Source organism: Microcaecilia unicolor, chromosome 6, assembly GCF_901765095.1.
Source record: "Microcaecilia unicolor chromosome 6, aMicUni1.1, whole genome shotgun sequence".
Classification (NCBI taxonomy): domain Eukaryota; kingdom Metazoa; phylum Chordata; class Amphibia; order Gymnophiona; family Siphonopidae; genus Microcaecilia; species Microcaecilia unicolor.
This window is the reverse complement of record NC_044036.1, coordinates 165865676-165892350: the sequence shown is the minus strand read 5'-3', so window position 1 is coordinate 165892350 and position 26675 is coordinate 165865676. Positions and strand designations below refer to the sequence as shown.

The window sequence follows — 26675 nt, the reverse complement described above, 5'->3', positions numbered from 1 at the left end:
AGGGCCCTAAGTTTTCACCTAAAATTTCATCTACATTTATGTGCTGAAAAGTATAAAAACTGAATTGACTAAAGTAAATCAGTGATACAGCTGTTTAAAAACTATAAACTAGAAATAGGTGGGAAGATCCTAATTTAGGATTTATTGAACCAGTCTTAGATTAGGACTAGATTTTGACCCTTCTCATGCCCAGAATTGGGTGGGATTTACATTTATAGGTCATGATTTTATAACCCACTTCTGCAAATTGTAGCCACTTGCTGTGCAGGTCTCATGGAACAACCATCGGTATATGATTTCAAAGAACTCAATATCATTTTCAAAACTATTACTTTGTCTATCCCACAGCATGACAGCCATTTCACAAGAACACCATTTTCAGCAAAACAAAACAGAATGAATAAACACATTAATCACCGAAGCACTGGGTTTATTTCAACTCGGTCAGCTAATAGAAGAAACATTACTTCCAGATTCTTTCTTCATCATTTTTCTGTTACACTCTTTGACCCTTTACAGACATTATCAGCTATATTAAAAAAATTCCATAATATTTATGTATTAGGATTTCTTTTCTGCCTTTTTGAAGGAATTCACTCAAGATGATGTACAGCATGAATAAATGAAATATAGGCAATAGACAACACAGCAGTAAAAATATTCAGACATTACAATGTCAATACAATATGCAATAAAATATTTTAATAGACATCATAGGGTGTAAGCAAAGATGGAAGAAATAGATAGATAAGATAGAGTAACAGGAGTTAGAAAATAAGGGGACTAGGAAGTTGCATTTGAAGTCAGAAAGGTGCTTGAATATAACCTCAGCTAGGGTAGGAGTGGATAAACATGTCCTGTTACAGTATGTGCAGGTGGAGTAGCTTAATGGTTAGTGCAGAGGCTTGAGAAACTGGGTTTGATTCCCACTGCAGCTCCTTGTGAATCTGGACAAGGCACTTAACCCTCCATTATACCACATACAAAAAAAAGGTCTGCTTGTAGTAGAGACAATCGAGTTAAGCAAAGCTTTTCAGGGAGTACATTCCAGAGCATGGGGGCTACTCTGGGGATGGCTTGCTGGCAGGTATAATCTTCTGTGATGTCCTTGAAAGAGGGTGTGGTTAGGGACATTGACATTGGAGGTGTATAGAGGGAGATCATGTTCTTCAAACACTCTGGGCCATTTCCTTTAAGGGCCTTGAAGATTATATGCTTTGTTATATTCTAGAAATTCTCAATTAGGTTTTATGTGGATTAGATATGAAGAGATCTAGCAATTTCTTGAGAGTAACAACCAAAAAAAGCAAGCATAATAAGGAATACCATTACAAACAAACAAACAAAACAATTAAATGATCCTAGAGTTTTAAATTTGGCCCTGTATTATAATGGTAGCCAGTGAAGATTTTGTAAAAATGATGTGATGTAGTCATGTCACTTATAACCTTCTATTAGTCTTGACGCAGCATTCTAAATCAGTTGGAACCACTACAAACCATTTGTAGTCAGACCACTATAGAGTGCATTACAGTAATCTAGTCTTGATGTTATCATGGCATATACAACTGTGACAACACTTGCCTTATCAGTGTAAGGAGCATGGTAGCTTGGATTTGGAGGATCAGTGTAAGTGTTGAATCTAGCTCTATTCCAAGGTTCCTGATTTTAGGGGGAGTTCCCATTTTCCAAATGAGATATGTGCCCACTTGTGTTGGAGACCCATTGAAGCTTGGTTTTACTTGGGATCAGGCAAAGTTTGTTGTTTTTAGCCCATTCTTGAATAGCTGTTAAACAGGAAGTCAGTTCATTAAAGGCAGTGGGTAAGTCAGGTTCAAAGGATATGAGTAGCTGCATGTCATCCATAAAGATGTAGAACTGAGATTTATATATCTTTGCTCATGTAGCACTATATTAATTGAACAATTATTTTATCATCATATCTTAAAAACACAGCATTGGAGATGTTGTGGAGGCAACATTCAGAGCCCCTGATGAGCGGGTTCATAAACATTGCACAATGTCTACACTTAGTGGCTTGATTTGATAATTAAACTGTAGTATATAGTTAAAGAATCTATACCATGTTATCAAGATTGAATGACTGAAAATCTTTGAAAAGGCAGTTGAACACGTTTACTCTTTGTCCAAGATTTTGCACAGAGATAGGGTAGAACTGAGATGATCTGTCCATATTGAAATTTACTGATATTTCTATTAATAGGCAGCCTATTTGTTATAGTGGAGGAGTGGCCTAGTGGTTAGGGTGGTGGACTTTGGTCCTGAGGAACTGAGTTCGATTCCCACTTCAGGCATAGTCAGCTCCTTGTGACTCTGGGCAAGTCACTTAACCTTCCATTGCCACATTGAGCCTGCCATGAGTGGGAAAGTGCAGGGTACAAATGTAACAAAAAATAAATAGTACAGTTTGTACATGATACATGTTTTTTATGCCATGTGTTTTAACTTGATTGTATATGTTATGTATGTTTTATTTATTTATTTCAACATTTATATACCACACTATCTACTAATTTGAGGCAGAGTACATCATCACATACATAATAATTAAAAATGATATAATAAAACAACACAAAATCATTAATCATAAAACCTGTAGCAAATATGACATTCAAACCTTTTATCCCATTCAACAGCTCAAGTCGAAACTCAGTCTGTTGTACCTTATAAGGGCGGCCATACAGCCTAATTATGGTGCACTGATGTTATAGGGGATGATATTGAGACTGTGAGAGGGAGTCTGACTAACTCCCGTGGTCGGCGGCAAACCCAGAAATTCAATTCTGGAGCCATATCCATGATCGGCATTGAATTCTGTGGGAGTTTTGGCCACCAAATCATAGCCACTTAAGCTGATATTCATTGGCTGATTGGTTAAGTTATAGCGGCCAAAGATAGACCTGCTATTTATGTGGATCTATCTGTTCGCAAAACTTAGCTGATCAGCCAATGAATATTGGCACTAACCAGCTATGTTGTGGGACATAGCCAGTGACCAGGCTAGCCACTAAGCAGTAATATTTGCACTGAATATTAGTGCTTAGCCAGCTTTAGGCTATTTAATGGCCAGTAGCTATTTCTGGATGGTTAAATAGTTTTAAATATTGGCCGAATATGCTTCTTCATATAACACAGTCTTTAACATGGATTTAAACTGCTTTTAATCATGAAAGGATCAAATTTTGTCTGGAAATGCATTCCACATCTGTGGACCTTTTATATAAAAGATAGAATTCCTATATTCCTCCAAATAAATGTTTATTTAATTTACTATCATTTATAAACTGCTCTTAACCACAGCGGGATAAAAAAATCACGTACACAATAAAAAAACCCAATACAATAAAAATAACAAACACACCAAATAAATAATACAAAAAAAAAAAACTGATCACTGTGCAGCGTCCTCACTATAATGAGAGCCAATTGCAACTTACATCAAAAAATGCTGCTTCAATAGTTTTTTAAAGAGTCCAAAGTTCTTCTGACTCCTAAGGGCACAAGGGAGTTTGTTCCATTATAGCTGCAGGAAATGTTTAAGGAATTATCTGCCAAATGCTATAAAGCACACCTAGAGATCCGCACTGAAATCCAGGCATATTCTATAATAATGTGCGTAACTTAATTGGCTTAACGAGTTAATGAGCATTGATAACATCACTTATCAATAATGAACTGCACCTAAATTCTAATGTGCGCAGTTCAAAAGGGGTATAGTTATAGGCAGGGAAATGGGCATTCTTTGTACATTTACAAATTTACGCATGCAATTATAGAATATGGCCTAGTGTGTATAAATCTACGCGTAGGGATTTATGCCACATTTTAGTTGGTGTAAATGGAGACACATAGTTTTAGGCACTGGGATATCAACTAAGTGTATTCTATACACTGTGCCTAAATCTAGGTGCTGCTTATAGAATACACTTAAAGATGTTTATTGAGGGTGGGAGGGGGTTAGTGACCACTGGGGGAGTAAGGGGAGGTCATCCCCGATTCCCTCCGGTGGTCATCATTTTGGCCACCTTTTTGTGCCTTGTTCGTAAGAAAAACACGACCAGGTAAAGTCGTCCAAGCGTTTGTCAGGGACGTTCTTGTTTCTTTCGATTATGGGTCGAGGACGTCCTAGTGTAAGGCACGCCCAAGTCCCGCCTTCACTACACCTCCGATACGCCCCCTTGAACTTTGGCCGTCCCTGCAACGGAAAGCAGTTGGGGGACGTCCAAAATTGGGTTTCGATTATACCGATTTGGACGACCCTGGGAGAAGGACGTCCATCTTCCAATTTATGTTGAAAGATGGGTGTCCTTCTTTTTCAAAAATGAGCCCAAGTGTAGACCATCAAAAAAGTAGAATATGGTCAGTTCACCATGCTGTGTTTCAAAGAGCAACATCAGCTGGGGGACTGAGATTTTTTTTAACTGAAATGATTGACTATTTAATTTTCTTAGTTACCTTTAACAAAGGTAAAGTAGTGTGGTAGCCATTTTAGTTCACTTTTAAATGTAATAGAAAAAGAAATAAAACAAAAACATAGGAAAGAAAATAAGATGATATCTTTTTATTGAACTAACAATACATTTTTTATTAGCTTTCAAAGGTAACCCTTCTTCTTCAGACTGGAAATAAGCAAATGTTGACAAATATCAGAATATAAAAGTGAAACACAAAAGCATTCTAATGATAGCCTCACAGCCTACATTTATTCAAAGCTGTTTTCCACTTGTGACTTATGATTTATTCTTTTTTAGCTTTCTTTGAATTGATTGAAATGTTAAAATAGAAACATTTCTCCATCACCTTCTTCAGTCACTCTTATTCCTCATCTTCCCTATTTAAAAATCTTCCCCTTTGATTCTGTGGTTTTCAGCTGCCAGCACAGCCTCTTATCAGGTTACTGCTGAAATGGGCTAGAGCATGTACATACACAGTAATAAACTGGTGGTAAATTAGATGCAGGGAACAGCTATAGAAAATGCTAGTGATTACTGCCAAGTGCTTATCTAGTGTTCAGCAAATATGTTTTCTAAGGAAGAGAATATGCAGTAACCCATGCGAGATATTTTATTATATGCCAGAGGTCTGTCATGTTATTTTCTATAAATATGACCAAGATGGATAGGATGTGCTCAACCTATCCACTACCAGCAGATACACACTGCCCCACTAGTTTGTTGTGGATAGATATAATCTGCTTCTGGAATTTAAATACTAGTGTTTAAATTTAACTTAAGACCTACAAGGAGGTATCTCACCCCATAGGGGAGGGGAGGGGAGGAGTAGCCTAGTAATCTAGTGGTTAGTGTAGCAGACTTTGATCCTGGGGAACTGGGTTCAATTCCCATTACAGCTCCCTGTGAGTCTGGCCAAGTCACTTAACCCTCCATTGCCCCAAGTTCAAATAGGTACCTGTATATACTATGCAAACTGCCTTGACTGTAGTTGCATAAATCACAGAAAGGCAGTATATCAAGTCCCCTTTCCCTTCATAAGTCAGCATACTCAGAGCAGCTGTGCTGGGAAGTGTCTCCATCTTCAGCCTCTTGACAGGAAGATGCAGTCCAGATTTTTATCTCTTGCATTTGGAGGGTAGTTACCACATTCTTGTGTTTGAATGTGTGTTGGCTACTAGAGAGTCAAGTGCTGAATTAAAGATTCTGGGGCCCATAGGTAGGATCAGAGATCAGGCAGATGAGGGGCCCAGAGTGCCATGTTGATGGGTCTTTGAAGCAGTATTGGCACATAGGCAGCTGTTCAAGAGACCAAATTTTGGTAGCCATTTTGGCTATGAAGAAGACTGAAGCAGGAAAGTAAAAAAGAACCTCTGCCCTGATGAAGTCTCGAAACCTGGCCAAGTCGGTTGAGGTTCCTGAAGTCTTCATTCTGCTGCCAGTTAAGTGAAATATCATTAAACTGAAGTAGTAATAATCTTCATTGATGGCATTAAGTAATGAAGTATGAAGTAGTGAAGCAAGAGAGATTTATTTATATATACAGTTTTTACAAAAAATGCAAATAAAAAGTTATAAATAAGAGTTAAAAACACAAAAGAACACTGAGAAATATATACTACTACCATTTAACATTTCTAAAGCGCTACTAGGGTTACGCAGAGCTGTACAATTTAACATAGAAGGACAGTCCCTGCTCAAAGAGCTTACAATCTAATGGACAAATGTACAGTCAGTCAAGTGGGGACAGTCAAATTGGAGCAGTCTAGATTTCCTGAAAGGTATAAAGGTTAGGTGCCGAAAGCATATATATATACAGAAATAAGAAAAAGAAAAAAAGATGTTCATGGATCAATGACGATATGCACCTGATTGCCTAGAAAACTGTGAGTTACGCAGTCTGGATGCAAGAAATCTGAAGATCCTTCACATTAGACTAAATTTGTACCATATGTTATTTGTGCCTGGGATATGTTGTGAAGATATTGGCTTATGTTAAATCCCTGCACTTGTGTAAGAATTGTTGTCCAGTTCTAGGTGATTCATAAGAATATATGGGCATCTCTAGTATTTAGTGCATGCTTATTTTTAGCATGCACTAAAAACGCTAGTGCGCCTTTGGAAAAAGGCCCACGCTCTTTGGGATGGTTCACCCTGGGCATCTCTGTGGATAGCTAATTGGATAAAATTAGGACAGCAATTTTTCTCTCCTTATTTTATCTAGATAGTTAACTAGTTTGAGGTCTGAATGTCACCTTCTCCCAGATAACTGCTGGGACCACCAATACTCCATCCACACATTGCCCTAGTGCTACCCAAATAGTGTTGAGGCAGTTTATAAGGACATTCGGAAGCACTATGAGGAGTATTTTCAAAGTACTGTTGCTGTTTTCCAGATGTTTCCCTTAGCCTCTACTATCCAGGGATATTCAGCGGCCCTAAGCATATAGAGGCACATTTTCAAAGCACATACTGTCTATGTGTTTTGAAAATGTGCCTCTATTTGCCTAGTGCCACTGAATATCCCTGGATAGTAGAGGCCAAGGGAAACATCTGGAAAACAGCGACAGTTATCTGGATAAGGTATGGATCACTTTGAAAAGAGAAGATGAAACCTCTGTCCACCTCCAACACAATCAGAGCAGCTAGATAAAGATCTGGTTACAGATATCCAAAAATTGGGAAATACAGGGGAGGTGCTGTTGCTGGGAGATTTCAACCTGTGAGATGCGGATTGGAAATTTCCTTCTGCAGAATCGGGAAGAAGTAGAGATAGCGTGGCTACCTTTCAAAGTGCTCTGCTCAGAAAAATGGTGATGGAGCCCATAAGGGAAGAATCAACACTGAATCTGGTGCTCACAAATAGGGAAAGTGTGTCTAATGTCCGAATAAGTGCCCACCTAGGCAGTAGTGATCATCAAAGAGTTTGGTATAAAAGCTGAAGTGGAGGGCAGACACTCAAAACTCAAAGTCCTGGATTTCAAACATGCTGACTTTTGTAAAATGGAGGAGAACCTGAAGAAAGAACTGATGGGTTGGGAGGACATACGAAAACTGAAAAGACAGTGGTCCAGGCTGAAAGGAGCTATAAATAAGGCTACTGACCTTTATGTTAGGAGAGTAAATTAAAGTTTACATGACTGACCTGATTGATCTCCCAACTAGAAATAGAACCAGTTCATCACAGACTTACCTGAATCTCCACTACTCAAATTGCAAAGGACTTAAATACAAAACAACCTATGCATACAACTTTTCCTACATAAGTACACGACTGTGGAATGCACTGCCACAAGCTGTGAAAACAGTCTACAACCATCTACAATTCAGGAAATCACTAAAGACCCACCTGTTCAGAACATAAATGTCTCAACCCTGCAACATATCAACACCAAAGATCGTGTTGGACATTATCTTACCCCTCCTATCCTCTACCCCCCTAAGTTGCCTGAATCGTATCTACCCTATTCCATCCTAACATCTAATTGTATTTTTTCCCTACCGGACTTGGCAATTGCCTTTACGGTACTATGTAAGCCACATTGAGCCTGCAAATAGGTGGGAAAATGTGGGATACAAATGTAACAAATAAAGCAAGAGAAAAAAAGAAACCGATATGGTTCTCCAAGCAAGTGGCTGAGAAAATAAAGGCAAAAGAGTTTGCGTTCATGAAATTCAGAAAAGCTCGAGAAGAGGAACACATGTGAGGCATATTTTCAAAGCACTTTGGGAGGCTAAGTTCCATAGGTTTCTATGGAACTTTGGGAGGCTAAGTGCTTTGAAAATGAGCCCGATAGAGGAATACCAGATAAAACTGAAAAAAGCCAAGAGAGATATACATCTGGCAAAAGCACAATTAGAAGAACAAATGGCTATGTAGCATGATAGGAGGAAATTTCAGAATTATTAATTTTTCTGAAAAATGTTTTATATAAAATGTTTTGCTAATGCAACATGTTCAGTATCAAAAACTGGCTCCATCCGCCTGAAGACCAGTGATAGGTAGCAACAATAGAACTAGCTGGGTGGATACTGAGAAGTTAATCACCAGCAATCACAGAGAATGAACATGACAAATGACAGCCCATCTGCCCAAAATTCACAGACAATGACTCACTTGACCTTGTAATCACAGAGATTGGAAGGTTCATCTACCTGAAACTCACAGACAATGACCCACCTAATCTTGTCAAGTACCAGCAGAGGGTCAGCCAGAAACCCTTATGATACAGTTTAAACATGTGACCAGCTAAATCAACATTTCCAAATCTCCATCTCAAAAACTGGAGAGAACCAGTTATCACCTATCCCTGAGTATTGATTAGATCAATACACCCCACCTGACTTCAGCCTATGGCCCAACAAAAAATTATTTAAAAAAACTAGAACACTCTCAGTCAGCCATCTTATCTTCTCTTTACCTCTCTGGACCTGCATCTCTCTGAGTCTTCGTTCTTCCTTGGACCCTGCCTGTTGAATGATCTGCACCTCTCTGGACCTTCAGTGAATAATTTCTATTCTGTTAATTTGAAATATAAGAAATATACTTGGGAACAATAGTAATTTTCTAAATAATAATGATACCAAAGAGTCAACAGGGGTTTCCCATTCTACCACCAGCAGCTCTGAAGTAAAGGAAGCAGGTTATGAAAAGCCCCTGGTTATTAATAAAATGCACCAGGTCACTGGGCAGGCATGACTTGGCAGAAAATTGGCACTGCTTGGGTGCAATCAGCATTTGTGTGGAGACTACATTAGTGAGAAAATCTGAGTAAAGTTATGTGGTTTCCCTGAAGGTAAGGAACCCTTAGCATGTGTTTGGATGGGCATGAACTTAAGAGGTGATTATGTGTAAGGTTCAACAATTCTGTTAGGATACCACAGCTGTAAATGGCATAATGCTCTCTGGCTGGTAAAGAGAGCAGAAAAATAATTGCTCAAGAATAAACCACTACTGTTTAAACAGTCTCTGCTTTTCCTCACCAGAGACTCCAAAAATATATTGAGCATATGGTAAATATTTTCAGCAGCACGAATATCCATATTACAGAGAGAGTAAACACTCTATACTTCATCCAAATGGTGTGTGGTACTCTGATTAATGGCAAAACAATCTTAAATGTTATGGCCAATAATGCCTACTGAGGTTAAATAAAAGACGCTGGAGAATTCTTATTTGGTAATTGAACAGCTGTCTACCTACATAGTCATTCACAACACAGGACATCAAAGAGTCTTAAATTGAGTTAACGCCTACTCAGTTTTTAACAGTGAGATCCACAGCAGAAACTTTACCATAGTTAGCAATGTGTCAAACTTTATTTGATACAAATGGAATGTTATGGAAACTAAAGAAATTATGTTTGATATTAATCATTAACTAATTGATCACCTCAATTGACAAGGCTCAGAGCTGAGGTCCCTGATTTACAAAGCTTCTTATCCTATTGAGACAGAATTGAACTCACACCCTAGCATTTCAAGAGGATTTATGGAACTGGGACCGATATGTGTTGGCAGGAATGTGGGGAGAGGGTACATTCATGCATATTTGGTGGTCATGCTCTAAAGTTCAAATATTTTGGGACTTTGTTTTTGAATTATTAAGTGATATTGTGGGGTTCCATTTACCAAAAACTAAAGGGTGTTATCTGTTGAACGCTGGACTCTTGGGCCTTCCAGCCAAAGTGCAGAAACTGGTATCTAATGTTACCTCTGCTAGAAGGATGGTGTTAGCTTCTCCTTGGAGATTGAGAGGGGTACCAATCCATCACCAACTGATCATAAAAGTTGATTACGGGTTCATTTTTTAAACAGAAAATCATCCAAAAAGTGACAAAAAGCAGCAGATGGATGTTTTCTTTGCCAAAACATCCAAATCACTATTTTTGAAAGCCCATTTTAAGATGGTTTTCTACTCAGTTCATATGAAGATGCAGTGCATCCAAATCACAAAGGGTCATGTTGGGGATGGGATTTGGGAGTTCACAAAGCTTGGATGTTTTTTCTGCCATGATGGAACAAAACAAAATGTCCAGGGCTAAAGGTTAGATGGTTTGGTCTAGACCTGTTTAAATCATGATTAAGTCACAAAAAGGCACCCAAATGACCAGATGGCCACTGGAAGGATTAATGGATGACCCCTCTTAATCCCCCTGTGGTCACTGATCCCCCTCCCACCCCCCCAAAAATGTGAAAGAAACAATACATGCCAGCATCTATGACAGCTTCAGATGTTATGGTTAGCCCCTGGAGTAGCCTAGTGGTCAGTGCAGTGCACTGTACAGAAGAGGACCCAGGCCCATATCCCACTCTAACAATTACACTTGTGGAGGAAAGTGTGAGCCCTCTAAAACCCAGCAAAAACCTACTGTACCCACATATAGGTGATGCCTACAGCCACAAGGGCTATTGTAGTGGTGTACAGTTAGGTACAGTAGGTTTTTGCTGGGTTTTGGAGGGCACCACATACAATACAAGGGGAGATGTGTACCTTGGACCTTTTATATGAAGTGCAATTCAATGCTCTCTAGGGTGCCCCAATGATCTGTTGGGATATCTGTGTGGCCAGACTACTAAGGATGCTGGCCTCTCATATATCCTAATGGCTTATTTTAGTAGATTGTTCCCTTCAACAGTTTTTTCCAAAAATGCTCCAAAAAGATAGACGCATTGAGCACAAACAGATCTAGCAAATGGCCATTTTCAAAACAAACAGTTGGATGTTTTTCTGGTTCGAAAATGGCCATGCTCACTACTGGATTTTTGGAGTTTTCCACAAAATGTCCAAAAACGTATTTAGGCATCATATTGAAAATGCCCCTCTATATCTACTCCATGTCAACACTGATTGCCATACTGAGACAATGAATGCCGCAATTCTCCAATGTGTGGAGCCTCTATGACAAGTGGAGAGAGTGTGAAACTCTTGACAATTGACTTTGGGAAGTAATTTAGTGGCACATTGTGCCGCTTGCCATGGACCATGAAACCTTGATTAGTGATGAATGGAAGGAGGTATGGGTGGTGAGGGGGAGGGGATGTGAAAGGGATGGGGGAGATGGAGGAGGATTTGATTGTTTAGTGGGATACATTAAGAGCATGTAAGTAGCAGTATGCTGATGTCGTACTTGTGAGTTCTTGTGCCAAGTGGAAAGTTAACCGGGTGTGAAGGACACGTGCCCGGATTTCACTCAGCGGCTGAGCAACCCCGAGGTTCACCTGCAGTGACTGCCGTTCCCTGGAGGTTGAGCCCCCAGATGCGGGTGGCCGGCAGGACTTGCATTGATGGACAAGAAGGGGGGTGCTCAGGAGCCAGCTGAAGGTGAGCAGCAGAAAAGGTCTGAGTACCGGCAGAGTCCGGAGGCAGACAGCAGACGGGAAGGCACTCCTGGTGTGGGCGGAGGCCAGTAGGCATGCAGCAGGTCAGGGAGTAAACCGGGTGCAGGCAGAAGTCAGAAGGCAGGCAGCAGGTCAGAGAGTAATCCGGGTGCAGGCAGAAGTCAGAAGGCAGGCAGCAGGTCAGAGAGTAATCTGGGTGCAGGCAGAAGGCAGGCAGCAGGTCAGAGGGTAATCCGGGTGCAGGCAGAATATTCAGGCAGGCAGCAAACAGGAGAGTAACCAGGTCCAAGCAGGGTCTTAACAGGCAGGTAGCAAACAGAAGAGTACACTGAAGAGAAACACAATGAGGCAGAGGGAAAGCATCCCAGAAACAGTGCAGGCTTTCTGATGTAGATAGGAACCAGCTGAAGAAGAGAGCTTCCTTAGGTCAGGTAGGCAGAGAGAAAGTCAACACAGGTGCGTGGTAGCAAGGCAATTAAACAGCCTGGAAGCCAGGCAGAGAGAGCAGATCCAGGTGTATGGGAGCAAGGCAATCAAGGAGCCTGCAGCCAGAGAAGAAGCACACAGACGGCTCAGGGTTGAGCCAGTCAAGTGTGTGTGTTGCCAGGACCCTGCGCAGCCCGAGGACGCCGCTTGCATTGAGGTAGGGGACATGACAGCTGAAGAGACACAGTATATAATAAGCAATGATTTATTATTATTATTAATTTTTTATATATTTTGAAAGAGGTCAATAAAAAAGAGAGTCAGAATGGAAGAAAAGCATGAGAAAAACTGGCAGCACAAGAAATTATCTGGTACAATGGATTGCGTTGAGATTGCTACCATAAATTTGCCTTCCTATCATGTGTATTTGTCATGGCAAAAATTTTCATTGTTTCGTTTCCTTTGATGTTTCCAGGACTTTTTGTTTTTATTTTTGTTTCAGGGGCAAGGTTACTAATAGTGACCATTCTCCCAGATTCCATATATGGCACCCAAAGTTGCACACCCAACTTTGAGGGGGCTTCTGAGATACACATGCAAAAAAATTGGCTAATGAGCTCTGAAACATCAAACATTGGGTGCTAACAAACAATTATTGATGGTAATTAGCACTCATTAAAATGTATGCATGCGTTTCCATATGTTGTATTTTATAAGGCATATGGCGTCTAACTCCCATGATGTGTTATCTCAAAAGGGGGCATGGCCATGGGCGTGTTGGGGTGTTCCAAAACGTTGTGTGCTAAATTACAGAATAATGCCTAATTGCATCTACTTTGGGTGCCAGTATTTACACCAAGTTTTAGCAGGCATAAGTCTGGTGCCCAAAACATAGGCGTGGAATCCACACTAAACTGTATTCTATTTAGAGAATAGCACTTAGCACTGGATTTTTTTTGGCACCTAAGCTTCAGCACCATTTATTAGTTCCCTCCACATTGCCTAGAGTGTTATCAGCCGAGTTTTCAATTATGGTTATATATATTTTAAATTATGAGTAATTCATATTTTAACTATTATTGTGCTTTTAATTGTTTCTATTTATTTTAAATTGTTATACAACTATTTGTTTTGTAGCCCCCGATGCAGCCCAGTTGGGCGAAACACGGCCTGTGTCGGACTTTCTAATTTTATTTTCATCAATTTCTATTAAATGCTATTTTCTCATATACGTATCTGCTTTGTCTGTTTCCCATCTTGGATTTTGCAGATCGGTTACACTGCTGTTTTCCTAGAGTGTGCACTATTCATGAATAGTGAGCATTATTTTTCAATTGTGCACACTCTTCTCAAATAGTTCAAAAGTGAAAAGTGTGCATTGTTCATGAAGTGTGCTCTCTGTTCGTGAAGAATGTATACTGTTAATGACACAGGGAAAAAAACACATTTCAGGAGGTTTTTCCTATCGTTTCAGTCTAAAAACAATATGAAACAACATGGGTTATGTTGTTTCAAACAAATACATATCCCTAGTATTTACTGGCATCCTAATATTTTACATAAGACTCCACATTCAACAGACCTAGAAGCCCTATGTAAAATGAGCCTTAATCTAAATGGGAGCTGAAATTCGGGAAGTGATTTTAGATGGGTTAGTCAGCATTTATAAATGTAAAAAAAAGCTAATGTGCATGTTTAAATTGGTATACACATGTAAATAGCAATTTAGAAAATGCATATGAGGGGGAATTGTGCTTACCTCTCTGGTGTTCAAAAACCATCCTGAATTGCCAAAAATTAAACTTTTGGAAGATGGTTTCTCATACTTGCATAATTGAAAAGGGGGCATGACCATGGGTGTTTCTATAATCTATGGAATACACAGCTCTGCGCTTAATTTAGGCATCAGGATTTTCTCCACGTAGAACATGGCGTAAATGGCCACGACTACATTTGGTCACGTGGAGAGGCAATCGTTGTATTCTATATACTGCATGGAAATTTAAGCCTAATCTCTAAAATTTAGATGTACTTTAGAGAATACGCCTAGGGTTACTTTTTTTTCTGTGTGAAATATTCAGACACTATATATAATCTAGCCCCTAATGCGTCAAACACTGTTTTGGGACAGGAAATGGGTGGGGTTATACCTTTCAGTTATACCATCCACTAATCAAATTTTTTTGTCCGCAGATTGTTAAAATGCTATCATCACAGTCCGCATAAAAAACAATGCAAATAAATTAATTTGTCAATTTACCAAGCAAATCATGGATGAAACACCTGAGGATTTTATTTTTCACCCAGTCAATGCTTTCCTGGCATATTACCTCCTTGCTATGCCAATAGGTTGTTACTCATCTTCCTACTCTAGTACTTTTCATCCATTCTACTATTGCTAGAAGCTGCCAAAATGTGCTGTGAGCAGTCTGATGATCTTATTCTGCTGCTTGAAGTCTCATTTCTATGTACAGAAATGATTACGTTCTTGCAGTCAAAGAGCTGAAGCAGCGTGTTTGCATGCAACTTTCAGCACCTCAACACAGGTGATTAAATTGCCTCCTGATCTGTGTGTCACAGTTGAGATAGGAATAATAAGAAGACTAGGAAAACAATTAATCAAGAGATTAAAGAGTTTAATTAGAGACAAGTGGACTTTCGCAGCTAGGACAGGATGATGTAGCAGCTTAACAAGAAACCATTGTGAAAGATTTGATTATTGCAATGTCTGCAGCAGAAATAAAGATATGAAGGTAAGATTATTGTACAAGAACTAGGTCAGCTTATACTGCTTGCTAGAACAGTGGGCTGTGAATCAGAGAAGTCAGGGTTCAAATCCCACTGGTGCTCCTGGTGACCTTCAGTAAGTCATTTCCTTCCTCATTTTATAATATAGAAATACTTTTAAAACAAATCATTTTTCACTCAACGAATAGTTAAGCTCTGGAACTCATTGGCAGAGGAAGGGGTAACAGCAGTTAGCATGTCTGGGATTTAAAAATGTTTGGACAAGTTCTTGGAGGAAAAGTCCATAGTCTGCTATTGAGACAGACATGAGGGAAGCCACTGCTTGCCCTGGTATTGGTAGCATGGAATGTTGCAACTACTTGAGATTCTGAATGGAATCTTGCTACTCTTTGGGGTTCTACATGGAATGTTGCTACTGTTTGGGTTTCTGCCAGGTACTTGTGACCTGGATTCTCTGTTGGAAACAGACTACTTGGCTAGACGGTGACACTAAAAGCAGATGAAGAAATCTATATGAAGATAAATTTATTCAACTAACAATGCCCATCACAGGCTGTGTTTCGCTCATACATGGGCTGCCTCAGGGGCAAATTATGCTGAGAACTGGATACCTCTTCACATATGTGTTGTAACTCATATGATTGCAATCAAAGTGTCTAACGTCTCTTGCATGCAACTGCAAAAGGGGTGCTAACATGGGAGGTACATGGGTATGTCAGGGGTGTTCCAAGAAATCTAATTTTATAATGACACTTATAGCCCACTTTAAATGTACTAGGCAGATTACAGTAAGAAAATGAGAATACAGCATAATATTCAACCACATTACCTACTAAAACTAATACATCTTAAAACCTAAAATGTCCAAAATTATTAAATCATATCCTAAAATTAATTTTGAAATAACCATGTCTTTATTAATCACCAAAAGCTCATCTAATCTGGAGTCAGTCTAATGTTAAGAGGGAGAGAATGTTGTACACAAGGAGTAGAGGCTGATCACAGACAAGACCAACTCTGGAGATGATGTTGATGGAAATACTTTATTGATAGTTCAAAAAAAGGGAGAGAATTTCATAATTCTGAACCCCGTCCTAAAATAGTTGAATTAAAAGAGCTTTTTAAACTTTCCAGGAGGGTACTACCAGTTTAATATCCTGGGTTGATCATAGGGCCCTTCTTGGCTGATATAACTGAACATAAGGTAATAAATACGAAGGGACATGCCTATAGAGAAATTTAAAAACCAAAATCAGTAACTTAAATTCTATCCCTGCCCTGCAAAGAAACCCGTGCAGGTTTCTCAAAAAAGGTGTCACCTGGTCTGACCATTACTCATTGAGAGCATCAGCGGAAGGAGGTCAAAGAAGTAGGAGTAAGGAACCAGTAGAAGAATGACACATCCAATCTCATTGAAGATAAACCCAACTTTATTCAAGAAAAACCCAACTTGGCCACGTTTCGGCTACAGCCTGCATCAGGGGTAATCAAAATCACTTGATCTATAAGAGAAATATAAGGGACACCTTGTTTGTCTGCTAATATGAACACTGTGAGCTAAACTTTACATCATTCCATCAGAGATCAATTTAACTGCAGCATTCTGCAAATCAATTCATGAAAGACAGCAAGTAAGCAATTGAAGAAGGGTCCAGGGAAGTCTATCCTGAGGGAAAAATAAATTTAGTAATATAGGAGGCAACAGTCATCCTGCAGTGGACTGTGTTTTATTAATGCTAAATTAGGCCTGGAAATTGAGTGACAGAACTAATCCAGGTACCGACACTGAATATCCGGAATTTTTGTGGCTTCTGGAAGTTATTCGGATATGGCCAATATTCAGTACCTGCACCTGGATATCTCCAGTAAGTTAGTCCTGGTGCCCTGACCCGACCCACCTTGGTACTAACCAAAGAGTAGACAAAAAAAATCTCCCAATCGAATACAAAGAAAGTGTCCACATTTATTACTCATCCACAAAATTGTAGGCATAAAATGCAATAGTAAACAACATTTCTTCCATATTCAATCCAACATTGTTCAATCCAGCATCAGTTTTTAAAGTGCAGATGATGTAGACAAATTTATCAGCATCAACAGAAACTGTCTGCTGTACAAAAAAAACAATGGGACCCATTTCACCAGAAAACACAAGGCTTCATCAGGGTCTTGAACTATACAGGCAACCAATCTACAAAATGAACCAAAAACCCAGATAAAGTAACTTAATAAACAAACCATATTTAAAGAATATTCAAAGAAAAACAAATCTGCAACACTTACTTTGCAGTTACTGAGTATGTGGTGAAAAGACAAATTTACATCTAAGCTGGGTACTGCTGACGTCAGATGCCATGACCTGGCGTTCTAATAACGGATACTAAACATGTGACCCACCGTTACAAAAAAACAAGAAAATTGCTAATATATATTTACAAAAGTACAGAATGATAAAATCTTAAAGGATCATAAAAAAGTCAACCATAAAAATGCGACTTTATGGCATGTAATATAACAACCAATGATGGTTCAATATAACTGAACTTTACTATAATCCATCCAATATAAGCCTAAGTCTTGGTTCACTTTGCACTTAAACTTATTTTATGCCTGATACTTTTCAAACACATTGTCATGCATTTTGCACAAGATATGTCAGACTACGATATGATTGCTTAAGCTACACTTTATCGACACCAGTTAAATGTGCAATGGAAAGTTTTCTGCAATCAACTGTTCTGATTTAATCAGACCTCAAGTCAGTCAAAAATCAAAGCACGTTTCATTAAAGCCTTCATTTCCAGTGGGACAGCCGTGAAATAGAGAAAAGGGAATAATTACACACATACCTGACACTCCGTGAGCTTTCACCTTCACACCTGTGAAATAAAAAGAAAATAATTAGCAAACAAAAGCAGGATTTCTTACAGTCTGTATCAGTCCTCATGCAAAAATTGGCTGGTTTAGGATTACTCTGATGTACACACACAGGTAATTTTGTAAGTGGCTGCTTGGATTAATAGGGCAAAAAGTGCCTAATTGCAGCCTATTTTATAAAGACACAAAGAGTTAGACTCCATATATGGTGCCTGAAAATTCTGTGTGGAAAAAAAATATGCCTAGGCGTATTCTTTAAAGTACGCCTATATTGTATAGAATAGGCTTAAACTTTTGCATGTTATATAGAATACATCAAGTGCCTCTCCACATGACCAAATGTAAGCATGGCCATTTATGCCTTGTTTTTTCTTGGTGTAAATCCCGATGCCTAAATTGGGTGCAGAATGGGGGTATTCTATAACAACGTGAATAGATTTTAGAAACACCCACACCCTGCCCATGGCCATGCCCCTTTTCAACTATGCAACTTAGAATTTAAGTGCACCACAGTACAGAATACGCTTAGCAAGCTGTGTGCATAAATCTCAATTAATGCCAAATACTGCAGATAATTGCTTGTTGACATCCAATTGACAACACTGATTGGCTAATTAACCAATTAGGTTACACACATTGTTATAGAATACACTTCAATTTCTGCATGGAAATTAAGGCGTGATATATAGAATCCCGGGGAAAGGGGCTCATTTTCAAAGCACATGGACATCTCAATATGGCAACCCTCCCCCCCCCCCCCCCAAATCTGCCCAAAACATCCAAATTGCAGTTTTGAAACAGCAGAATTTGGATGTCCTACACCAGTGTTTCCCAAGTCTGATCCTGGAGTAGCCCTTGCCAGTTAGGTTTTCAGGATATCCACATTGAATATGCATGAAAGAGATAATGGTACTAAGCCATGCAGACTACTGCAATGGAATTTATGCGGGATGCAAAGAGCAACTCATAAAAAAACTACAGACCACTCAAAACACAGCAGTCAGGCTTATATTTGGAAAATCACGATTCAAAGCGCCAAACCCCTCCAAGAAAAACTGCATTGGCTCCCAATCAAGGAACGTATCACTTTCAAAATCTGCGCCCTGGTCCACAAAATTATCTATGGCGAAGCCCCAGGATATATGACCGACCTTATAGACCTGCCAACCAGAAACACAATCGTACCATCACGAACATACTTAAATCTTCACTACCCTAGCTGCAAAGGACTCAAGTACAAATCAATTTATGGATCCAGTTTCTCCTATATAAGCACGCAACTGTGGAATCCACTACCAAAAGCCATAAAAACAACATGCAACCGCCTTAGCTTCCGGAAATCACTAAATTTATTTATTTATTTATTTATGTTGATTTATATACCGTGTCTTGTTGCAACTGCAAAACAGAACGGTTTACATATATATAAAAAATTGGTATATACAAATAAACAAACATAGGAATTCCATTCGTGACAGGAAAGCACAGCAATCAAGATAGACTACATAATAAATCAATACAAATTAAAAATCTAGTATACAATTAAGCTATCCCATTTTTCTTTGTCTTTTTGACCTTATCTCATTATGCCAAGTTCTGTTCTACATAGCTTATAAAGAGAAAGGTTTTCAGAAGTTTTCGGTAATGGAGATAAGATTTCTCTAGTCTGATCTCCTTTGGAAGGCTATTCCAAAGAGAGGGTGACAGGTAGAAAAAAGCCGATCTCCGTGTAGATTCCCACCTAGCCTTAGTAAGAGGGGGAATGACTAACCTGTTATCTGTTAGGGATCTGAGAGTTTGCATAGCGGTGTAGGGGATTGTTAAATTCGACAAGTAGCTGGGGTTTAATGTGTGAAAGGCTTTGTGTGTAAGGACAAGAGCCTTAAACTTTATTCTTGCTTCGACCGGGAGCCAGTGCAGATGATGCAATAAAGGTGTTGCTCGATCATCCCTCCGGGCCCTACAGATCATACGTGCTGCTGTATTTTGAATTCTTTGTAATCGCTTTAAATTTGCTTGGGTAATCCCTGCATATATAATGTTACAATAGTCTAAACGTGAAGTAATATATGCAGATGTCAGCGTTTTGAGAGAGCCCTTACTTATTGAATTTCTGACTGACCGAAGCCGTCTCAGATGAAAGAAAGATTTTTTCACTACATCGGATACTTGTTCCTCAAAGGTCAATGCGGAATCAATAATGACCCCGAGATATCTAAAAGACTTAACTGTTGGAATATTCTGACCAAATAGCACAGGTACTACAGAGGGATATGTGCCTTGCCCTACTATCCAAGATGTTGTAGTCTTATCCGGGTTCAGACCAACCTGTTCGAAAAGGCATACCCTACTGACCCAACTTAGGTGCCTGAACTCAGCAACACAACGAAACCAAAGCCATAATGAACACTTTATAACTCTTCTTCTCTACGATTCTCCTAATGTGTTTGTAACACATGAACCTCTTTGATAATAACATCACTTTGTATTTGTTTCATCACCGGAGGCAACTAATGCCTCACGGTACTATGTAAGCCACATTGAGCCTGCAAATAGATGGGAAAATGTGGGGTACAAATGTAACAAATAATAATAATAATAGAGGCAGTGTATGCAAATTAAGTTCATGCATATTCATTGTGGATATCCTGAAAACCGTCTTGGCATGGGATACTCCAGGACTGGATTTGGGGAAACACTGTCCTACACTACATAGCTTGCTGTATCCAATGGTCACAGCAGGCTATAACATGCATAACATTATAAAACTTAAAAAAACTAAATTCAACTAAAAATAATTCAGAGCATGAATAAACTAAAATAATCACAATCCATACAATAAAAGCATATTGCATCAGTAAAAATACATATAACATAACAGAGTGACCATGATATTAGCATTATCTATATCAAAGTACGTTGTAAAAAGTATGTTTTCAGGCACTTTGTAAATTCTACAGTGTAAATGATTAAGGGGAAAAATTATCAACTTGGGCTACAATTAAGATGATTTATTTTACCATAAGTTGTGCTACTTAGCATAGGATCTCATTATATAAAATAGGACCCTATGCTAAAATAGCACAACCTGAGGTGAATGGTAGCCCGTGTTGATAACTTCCCTCCTAAATGCAAATTAACAGATAAAACGTTCCACAAAAGTGGGGCAACAACTGGTCTCACGTTGTTGTGCCTAATTCTAATTCGGTACATTAAATAAACAATGATTTTCAGATCTTAAGATTTGTGGTGGTCAGTATAATCTCAATCATATAGCTATTGTTATTGGAACTTCATCTATATATATAAAAGGCACCTCCAACGTTCCATTGAAGCCTCAAGCCGGAAACTTGAGGCACCCGAGATATCCGGTTTGGCCTGCAGGCTGCAGTCACTGTAGCTCCGCCCTCGCATCAAAACGCGATGACGTTGAGGGCGGGGCGGGTCTGCAGTCAGTGTACCTATGCCCTCACGTCAACACGCGATGACGCAGAGGGCGGGGCGGCGAAGACACAACGGACGACTTCCACACGTTCTCTGACAGCTGCTGGGAGAGTGCACCGAACTTCACAAACTCGCAACCACGTCACTGAGGGACGGAGGGAGGGAGAGGAGAGGTGTGGAACTCGGAAGGGAGGCACGGAGGGGGTGTCTGGAACTCGGGAGGGAGGACGGTGGGGAGGATTATCCTGCTAGCACCCGTTTCATTTTCCCCCGAAACGGGCATTTCTTACTAGTAATCTATAATAGGCAGCTAGTATAGCAATTGTAATAAAGGCGATCCAGAATAATAACGTCTTAGTATTCTAGCAGCAGCGTTCTAAGCTATCTGTACAGGTCTCCGTGTAACAGCAGGTAAACCTATATATTATCTATTGCAAAAGTCAAAATGAGAGATGACCAGTGCCTGAAATACAGTACATCTATTTTTAAAACTCAAATATGGCATCAAAGAGTGTGATATCAAAAGCTTGTAATTTTTTTTTTTAACCAGTCAGAGCAATATGAGCCTTCATTGTTAACTGAGAATCTAAGATAACACTTTACTTATTTGTTACATTTGTATCCCACATTTTCCCACCTATTTGCAGGCTCAATGTGGCTTACATGGTACTGTAAAGGCGTTCACCCAGTCCAGTAAAGAACAAATACAGTGTGATGTGTGGTAGGATAATGTTCATGTGTCGCCACATCTCAAAAAAAATATAGTGGAATTAGAAAAGGTGCAGAGAAGGGTGCCGGAAATGATAAAGGGGATGGGACGACTTCCCTATGAGGAAAGGCTAAAGCGGCTAGGGCTCTTCAGCTTGGAGAAAAGGTGGCTGAGGGGAGATACGATAGAGGTCTATAAAATAATGAGTGGAGTTGAACGGGTAGATGTGAAGCATCTGTTCACGCTTTCCAAAAACACTAGAACTAGGGGGCATGCGATGAAGCTACAATGTAGTAAATTTAAAACGAATCAGAGAAAATTTTTCTTCACTCAACGTGTAATTAAACTCTGGAATTCGTTGCCAGAGAATGTGGTAAAGGCAGTTAGCTTAGGGGAGTTTAAAAAAGCTTTGGACGGCTTCCTAAAGGAAAAGTCCATAGACCGTTATTAAATGGACTTGGGGAAAATCCTCTATTTCTGGGATAAGCAGTATAAAATGTTTTGTACATTTTTAGGACCTTGCTGGGTATTTGCGACCTGGATTGGCCACTGTTGGAAACAAGATGCTGGGCTCGATGGACCTTTGGTCTTTCCCAGTATGGCAATACTTATGTACTTATGTGTTACAGACACATTTGGGAATCGTAGGATAAGGTTTCTGTGTTACAGTCACATTAATTACAACTCTTTCAGGAAATTGACAGTTGGCAGATCCAATTAAAATTAACCCACAGTAAGGCAGGTTTGTGTGTAATTGTATGTGCATTCAGTATAGGCATGATCTGGGGCAGAGTTTAGGTAGAGCTATGATTTATACACATTTACCCTTGGATTTTATATATGACACCTGTAAATCTGTGCGGAAGCCAAAGCGTATTCCATAGCAATATGAATACCTTAATGGGTTAACTAGCTAATCAATGCTGGTAATTGGATGTTAACAAGCAATTATCAGCACTAATTGGCATTAATTGAGATTTATGCACACAACTCACTAAGTGTATTCTATAACATGGTAACATGGTGCGCCAAAATTCTAAGTTGCATAGTTGAAAAGGAGGCGTGGGCATTTCTAAAATCTATGTGCATTATTATAGAATACATCTGATCTGTGCCTAATGTAGGCATCCAGATTTATACCAAGTAAAATGTGGCCTAAATGGACACAACCAAATTTGGAGGGATCACAATCTAAGTTTGTACCTGAGAGAATGGAGGGTTAAGTGACTTATCCAAAAACCACAAGGAGCAGCAGTGGGATTTGAACCAGGAACCTCTGGGTACCAAGACTGGTGCTCTAATCACTAGGCCACTCCTCCACTGGAATGTGTGACTACGGTAAGTAATTGTACCTAAAATAAATATGTGTTTTTGCACAGCTATTCTAGTATTCTATAAAGGAATGTAGGACCTTCTTTCCTTTAAAGGATAGGCTCTAGATAAGCGTCTTCTCAGTGCCCTGTATAAAATTACCCCCTACATGGGGATAAAAGATCCTTCAAAAATCAAAGCACATATTTATGACTCTGACTCTTGAGTTCCTTAAATTCACTCTCAATACATCTCTGCTTCTCCCATAAAACGAAGAATGTACAATCTTAAATAATGAAAAGTTTGTAAATGCCTACAAAAAATGCCATCAGGATATTTAAAAGGTCTACCACGTGAAATAAAAGTACCTATTCTGTATTGTAACTGTAAGAGGTTTATGCCTCATAGATAAAACATGAAACACAAGGCTGATAAAATATGACCTTGTTCTCTTGGCCAGATGCTGCAAAAATCAGCAAAGTATGGGGAATTCAAAATGCAGTATAACATCTGATTCAGCATGTTTGTAAAAACAGTCAAAACACTACATATATGAAAATATAGCTGATACCAGACAGCACATTCTTCTGTTTACAAGTTATTATTATTATTATTATTAACATTTGTATAACGCTACCAGACGCACGCAGCGCTGAACACCTGACACAGAGAGACAGTCCCTGCTCGATAGAGCTTACAATCTAAAAACACAGACAGACAAGACAATTAAGGGCAAGGAAAGTACTGGGTGAGAAGGAACAAGGATAGGGGAATTGAGTAGTGGTTAGGAGCCAAAAGCAGTGGTGAAAAGGTGGGTTTTCAGCATAGATTTGAAAACAGGCAGAGATGGAGCTAGGCGTACAGGCCCAGGAAGTCCATTCCAGGCATAACATAATCATAAGTTATGATTTGGAAGAAAGAGACAAGGTGGTGCCAGGGAAACTGTCCAACAAAAGAGCAGTGGGTCCATGTATGAAACAGTTCAGGATATACAGGCTCATTTTTTAAATTAAAACTTTAAGGGGCCCTTTTACTAAGCTGCTTAAATGTCTACGCATGCCAACCTGCGCCACAATGGAGTTACCGCCCGGCTACCGCATGGCTCTTGTGATAATTTCATTTTTGGCGCTCTTCAGCTTGGAGAAAAAGCAGCTGAGGGGTGATATGATAGAAGTCTCGTCTTCCGCCAGGGTCGCTTTACTCATACTACCCCTCTCAGGTCGCTTCACTGGCTCACTATCCATTTTCGCATCCTGTTTAAACTTCTTCTACTAACCTACAAATGTGTTCACTCTGCTGCTCCCCAGTATCTCTTCACACTCGTCCTTCCCTACTCCCCTTCTCGTGTGCTCCGATCCATGGAGAAATCCTTCTTATCTGTTCCCTTCTCCACTACTGCCAACTCCAGACTTCACTCCTTCTGTCTCGCTGTACCTTACGCCTGGAATAAACTTCCTGAGCCCCTACGTCTTGCCCCATCCTTGACCATCTTTAAATCTAGATTGAAAGCCCACCTCTTCAACATTGCTTTTGACTTGTAACCACTTGTACCTCTCACTTCTACCTACCCTTCTCTCCTCTTTCCTCTACACATTAATTGATTTGCTTACTTTATTATTTTTGTCTATTAGATTGTAAGCTCTTTAAGCAGGGACTGTCTTTCTTCTATGTTTGTGCAGCACTGCGTATGCTTTGTAGCGCTATGTAAACGCTAAATAGTAGTAGTATTAGTAGGAAGTCTACAAGATAATGAGCGGAGTAGACCGGACAGATGTGAAGCATTTGTTTACACTTTCAAACAATAATAGAACCAGAGGACACAAGATGAAGCTAGAATATGGTAGATTTAAAACAAATAGGAGAAAGTTTTTCTTTACTCAGTGTTTAGTTGGACTCTGGAACTCGTTGCCGGAAAATGTAGTAGAGTTTAAAGGGGGTTTGGACAGATTCCTGAGGGAAAAGTTCATTAATCATTATTAAAAAAATTAAAATATATATGGGTTTTGCCGGGTTCTTGAAGCCTGGATTGGCCGCTGTCAGAGACAGGATGCTGGGCTTGATGGACCCTTGGTCTTTTCCCAGTATGGCAGTGCTTATGTGCTTATGACTGCATGAGACTTTACCACTAGGTCAACGGCTGGCGGTAAGGTCTCAGACCCAATATGGACACGTGTCAATTTTGATTTTGCCACACGTCCATTTTCGGCAAAAATTTTAAAAAGGCATTTTTTGCAGGCACGCTGAAAAAGGGATCTTTGCGTGCCCAAAACACACACCTACATTGCTGCAGGCCATTTTTCAGCGAACCTTAGTAAATGGACCCCTAAATTAGAAATCTAAAATATTTCAGCTGACGCCTGTATCATGTCATCTTCCCTTGTATGCCTTCATACAAAGTTTTCTGTCCTGTGTCTTTTATGGACTCTGCTGTTCTTGGACTGTGCTTTGTAGTGGGGTGTCCCTCCATATTTGCACTCAGAAAACGAGTAGGCAAGCGATCTGCTAATTCCCAAAGGAGAGGAAACTGCATTTGTACTTTTTTTTTTTTTTTATGTTTTTACAAATTCTTATTATTTATATTTTGTTCTTACAGTTAAGTTTGTGCCCTTGATGCAGCCCATGGAGGGTGAAACACAGCCATGTCAGGCATTATTTTAATTCAAACACCTAATAAATTTGATCCACATTATCACCTTCTGCAACAATTTCATGTTTGTTATACTATCTCTTAATTTAAGACATAAATGGGTGAATAGATCATTTACTAGCATCTGCCCTTCTCCTGCCTAAGGACATGCTGGAGTCAGACAATACAGTGAGTTGACTGAACTACTTAAAAATTCTAGTGACCCGAGACAAGTTTCTAGGAGACACTTTGGGGTCCTTTTTACTAAGCTGCAGCAAGCATTAGCATGTGCCTACCAGTGGTGTAGCCACATATGGGCCTGGGTGGGCCGGGGCCCACCCAACAGTAGCACACATTTAGCGGTAGCTGGTCGGTGTCCCAAGCTCCGCCAGCTGAAAACTTCCCCCTTATGGTAATAAAAACGCTACTCTCCACAATACTGGCACCTGTGCATGCTCAGTTTTCAGCACATGCCTGCTGCAGACTGCCAAGGTGGAAAGAAGCATTTTCTCGCCAGCTGGGATATTTTTTTGGTGGGAGGGGGGGGGGGGGGGGAGAACACTTGGTGCCCACCCACTTCTTGCCTAGGTCCACCCAAAATCTATCTGGCTGCGCCCCTGATGCCTACTGCAGCTTGAAATGGCTTACTGCAGAATGCACCCAAGCATCCTGCGGTAAGTTCAAAATTTGCATACGCTATCCACGTGCTAAAAATATATAT

General features: G+C 39.7%; 1 protein-coding gene across 4 annotated transcripts in view; it reads right to left on the bottom strand.

Annotated features, from left to right (window-relative positions):
• Positions 1-26675, bottom strand: part of IQSEC1 (IQ motif and Sec7 domain 1) — a 998050-nt gene that overhangs the window by 705695 nt on the left and 265680 nt on the right. For all 4 annotated transcript variants that reach the window (XM_030208312.1, XM_030208313.1, XM_030208316.1 and 1 more), the window contains exon 2: positions 17837-17866. In XM_030208312.1, the coding sequence (XP_030064172.1) occupies positions 17837-17866 (30 nt within the window). The remainder of the gene's footprint in view (positions 1-17836; positions 17867-26675) is intronic.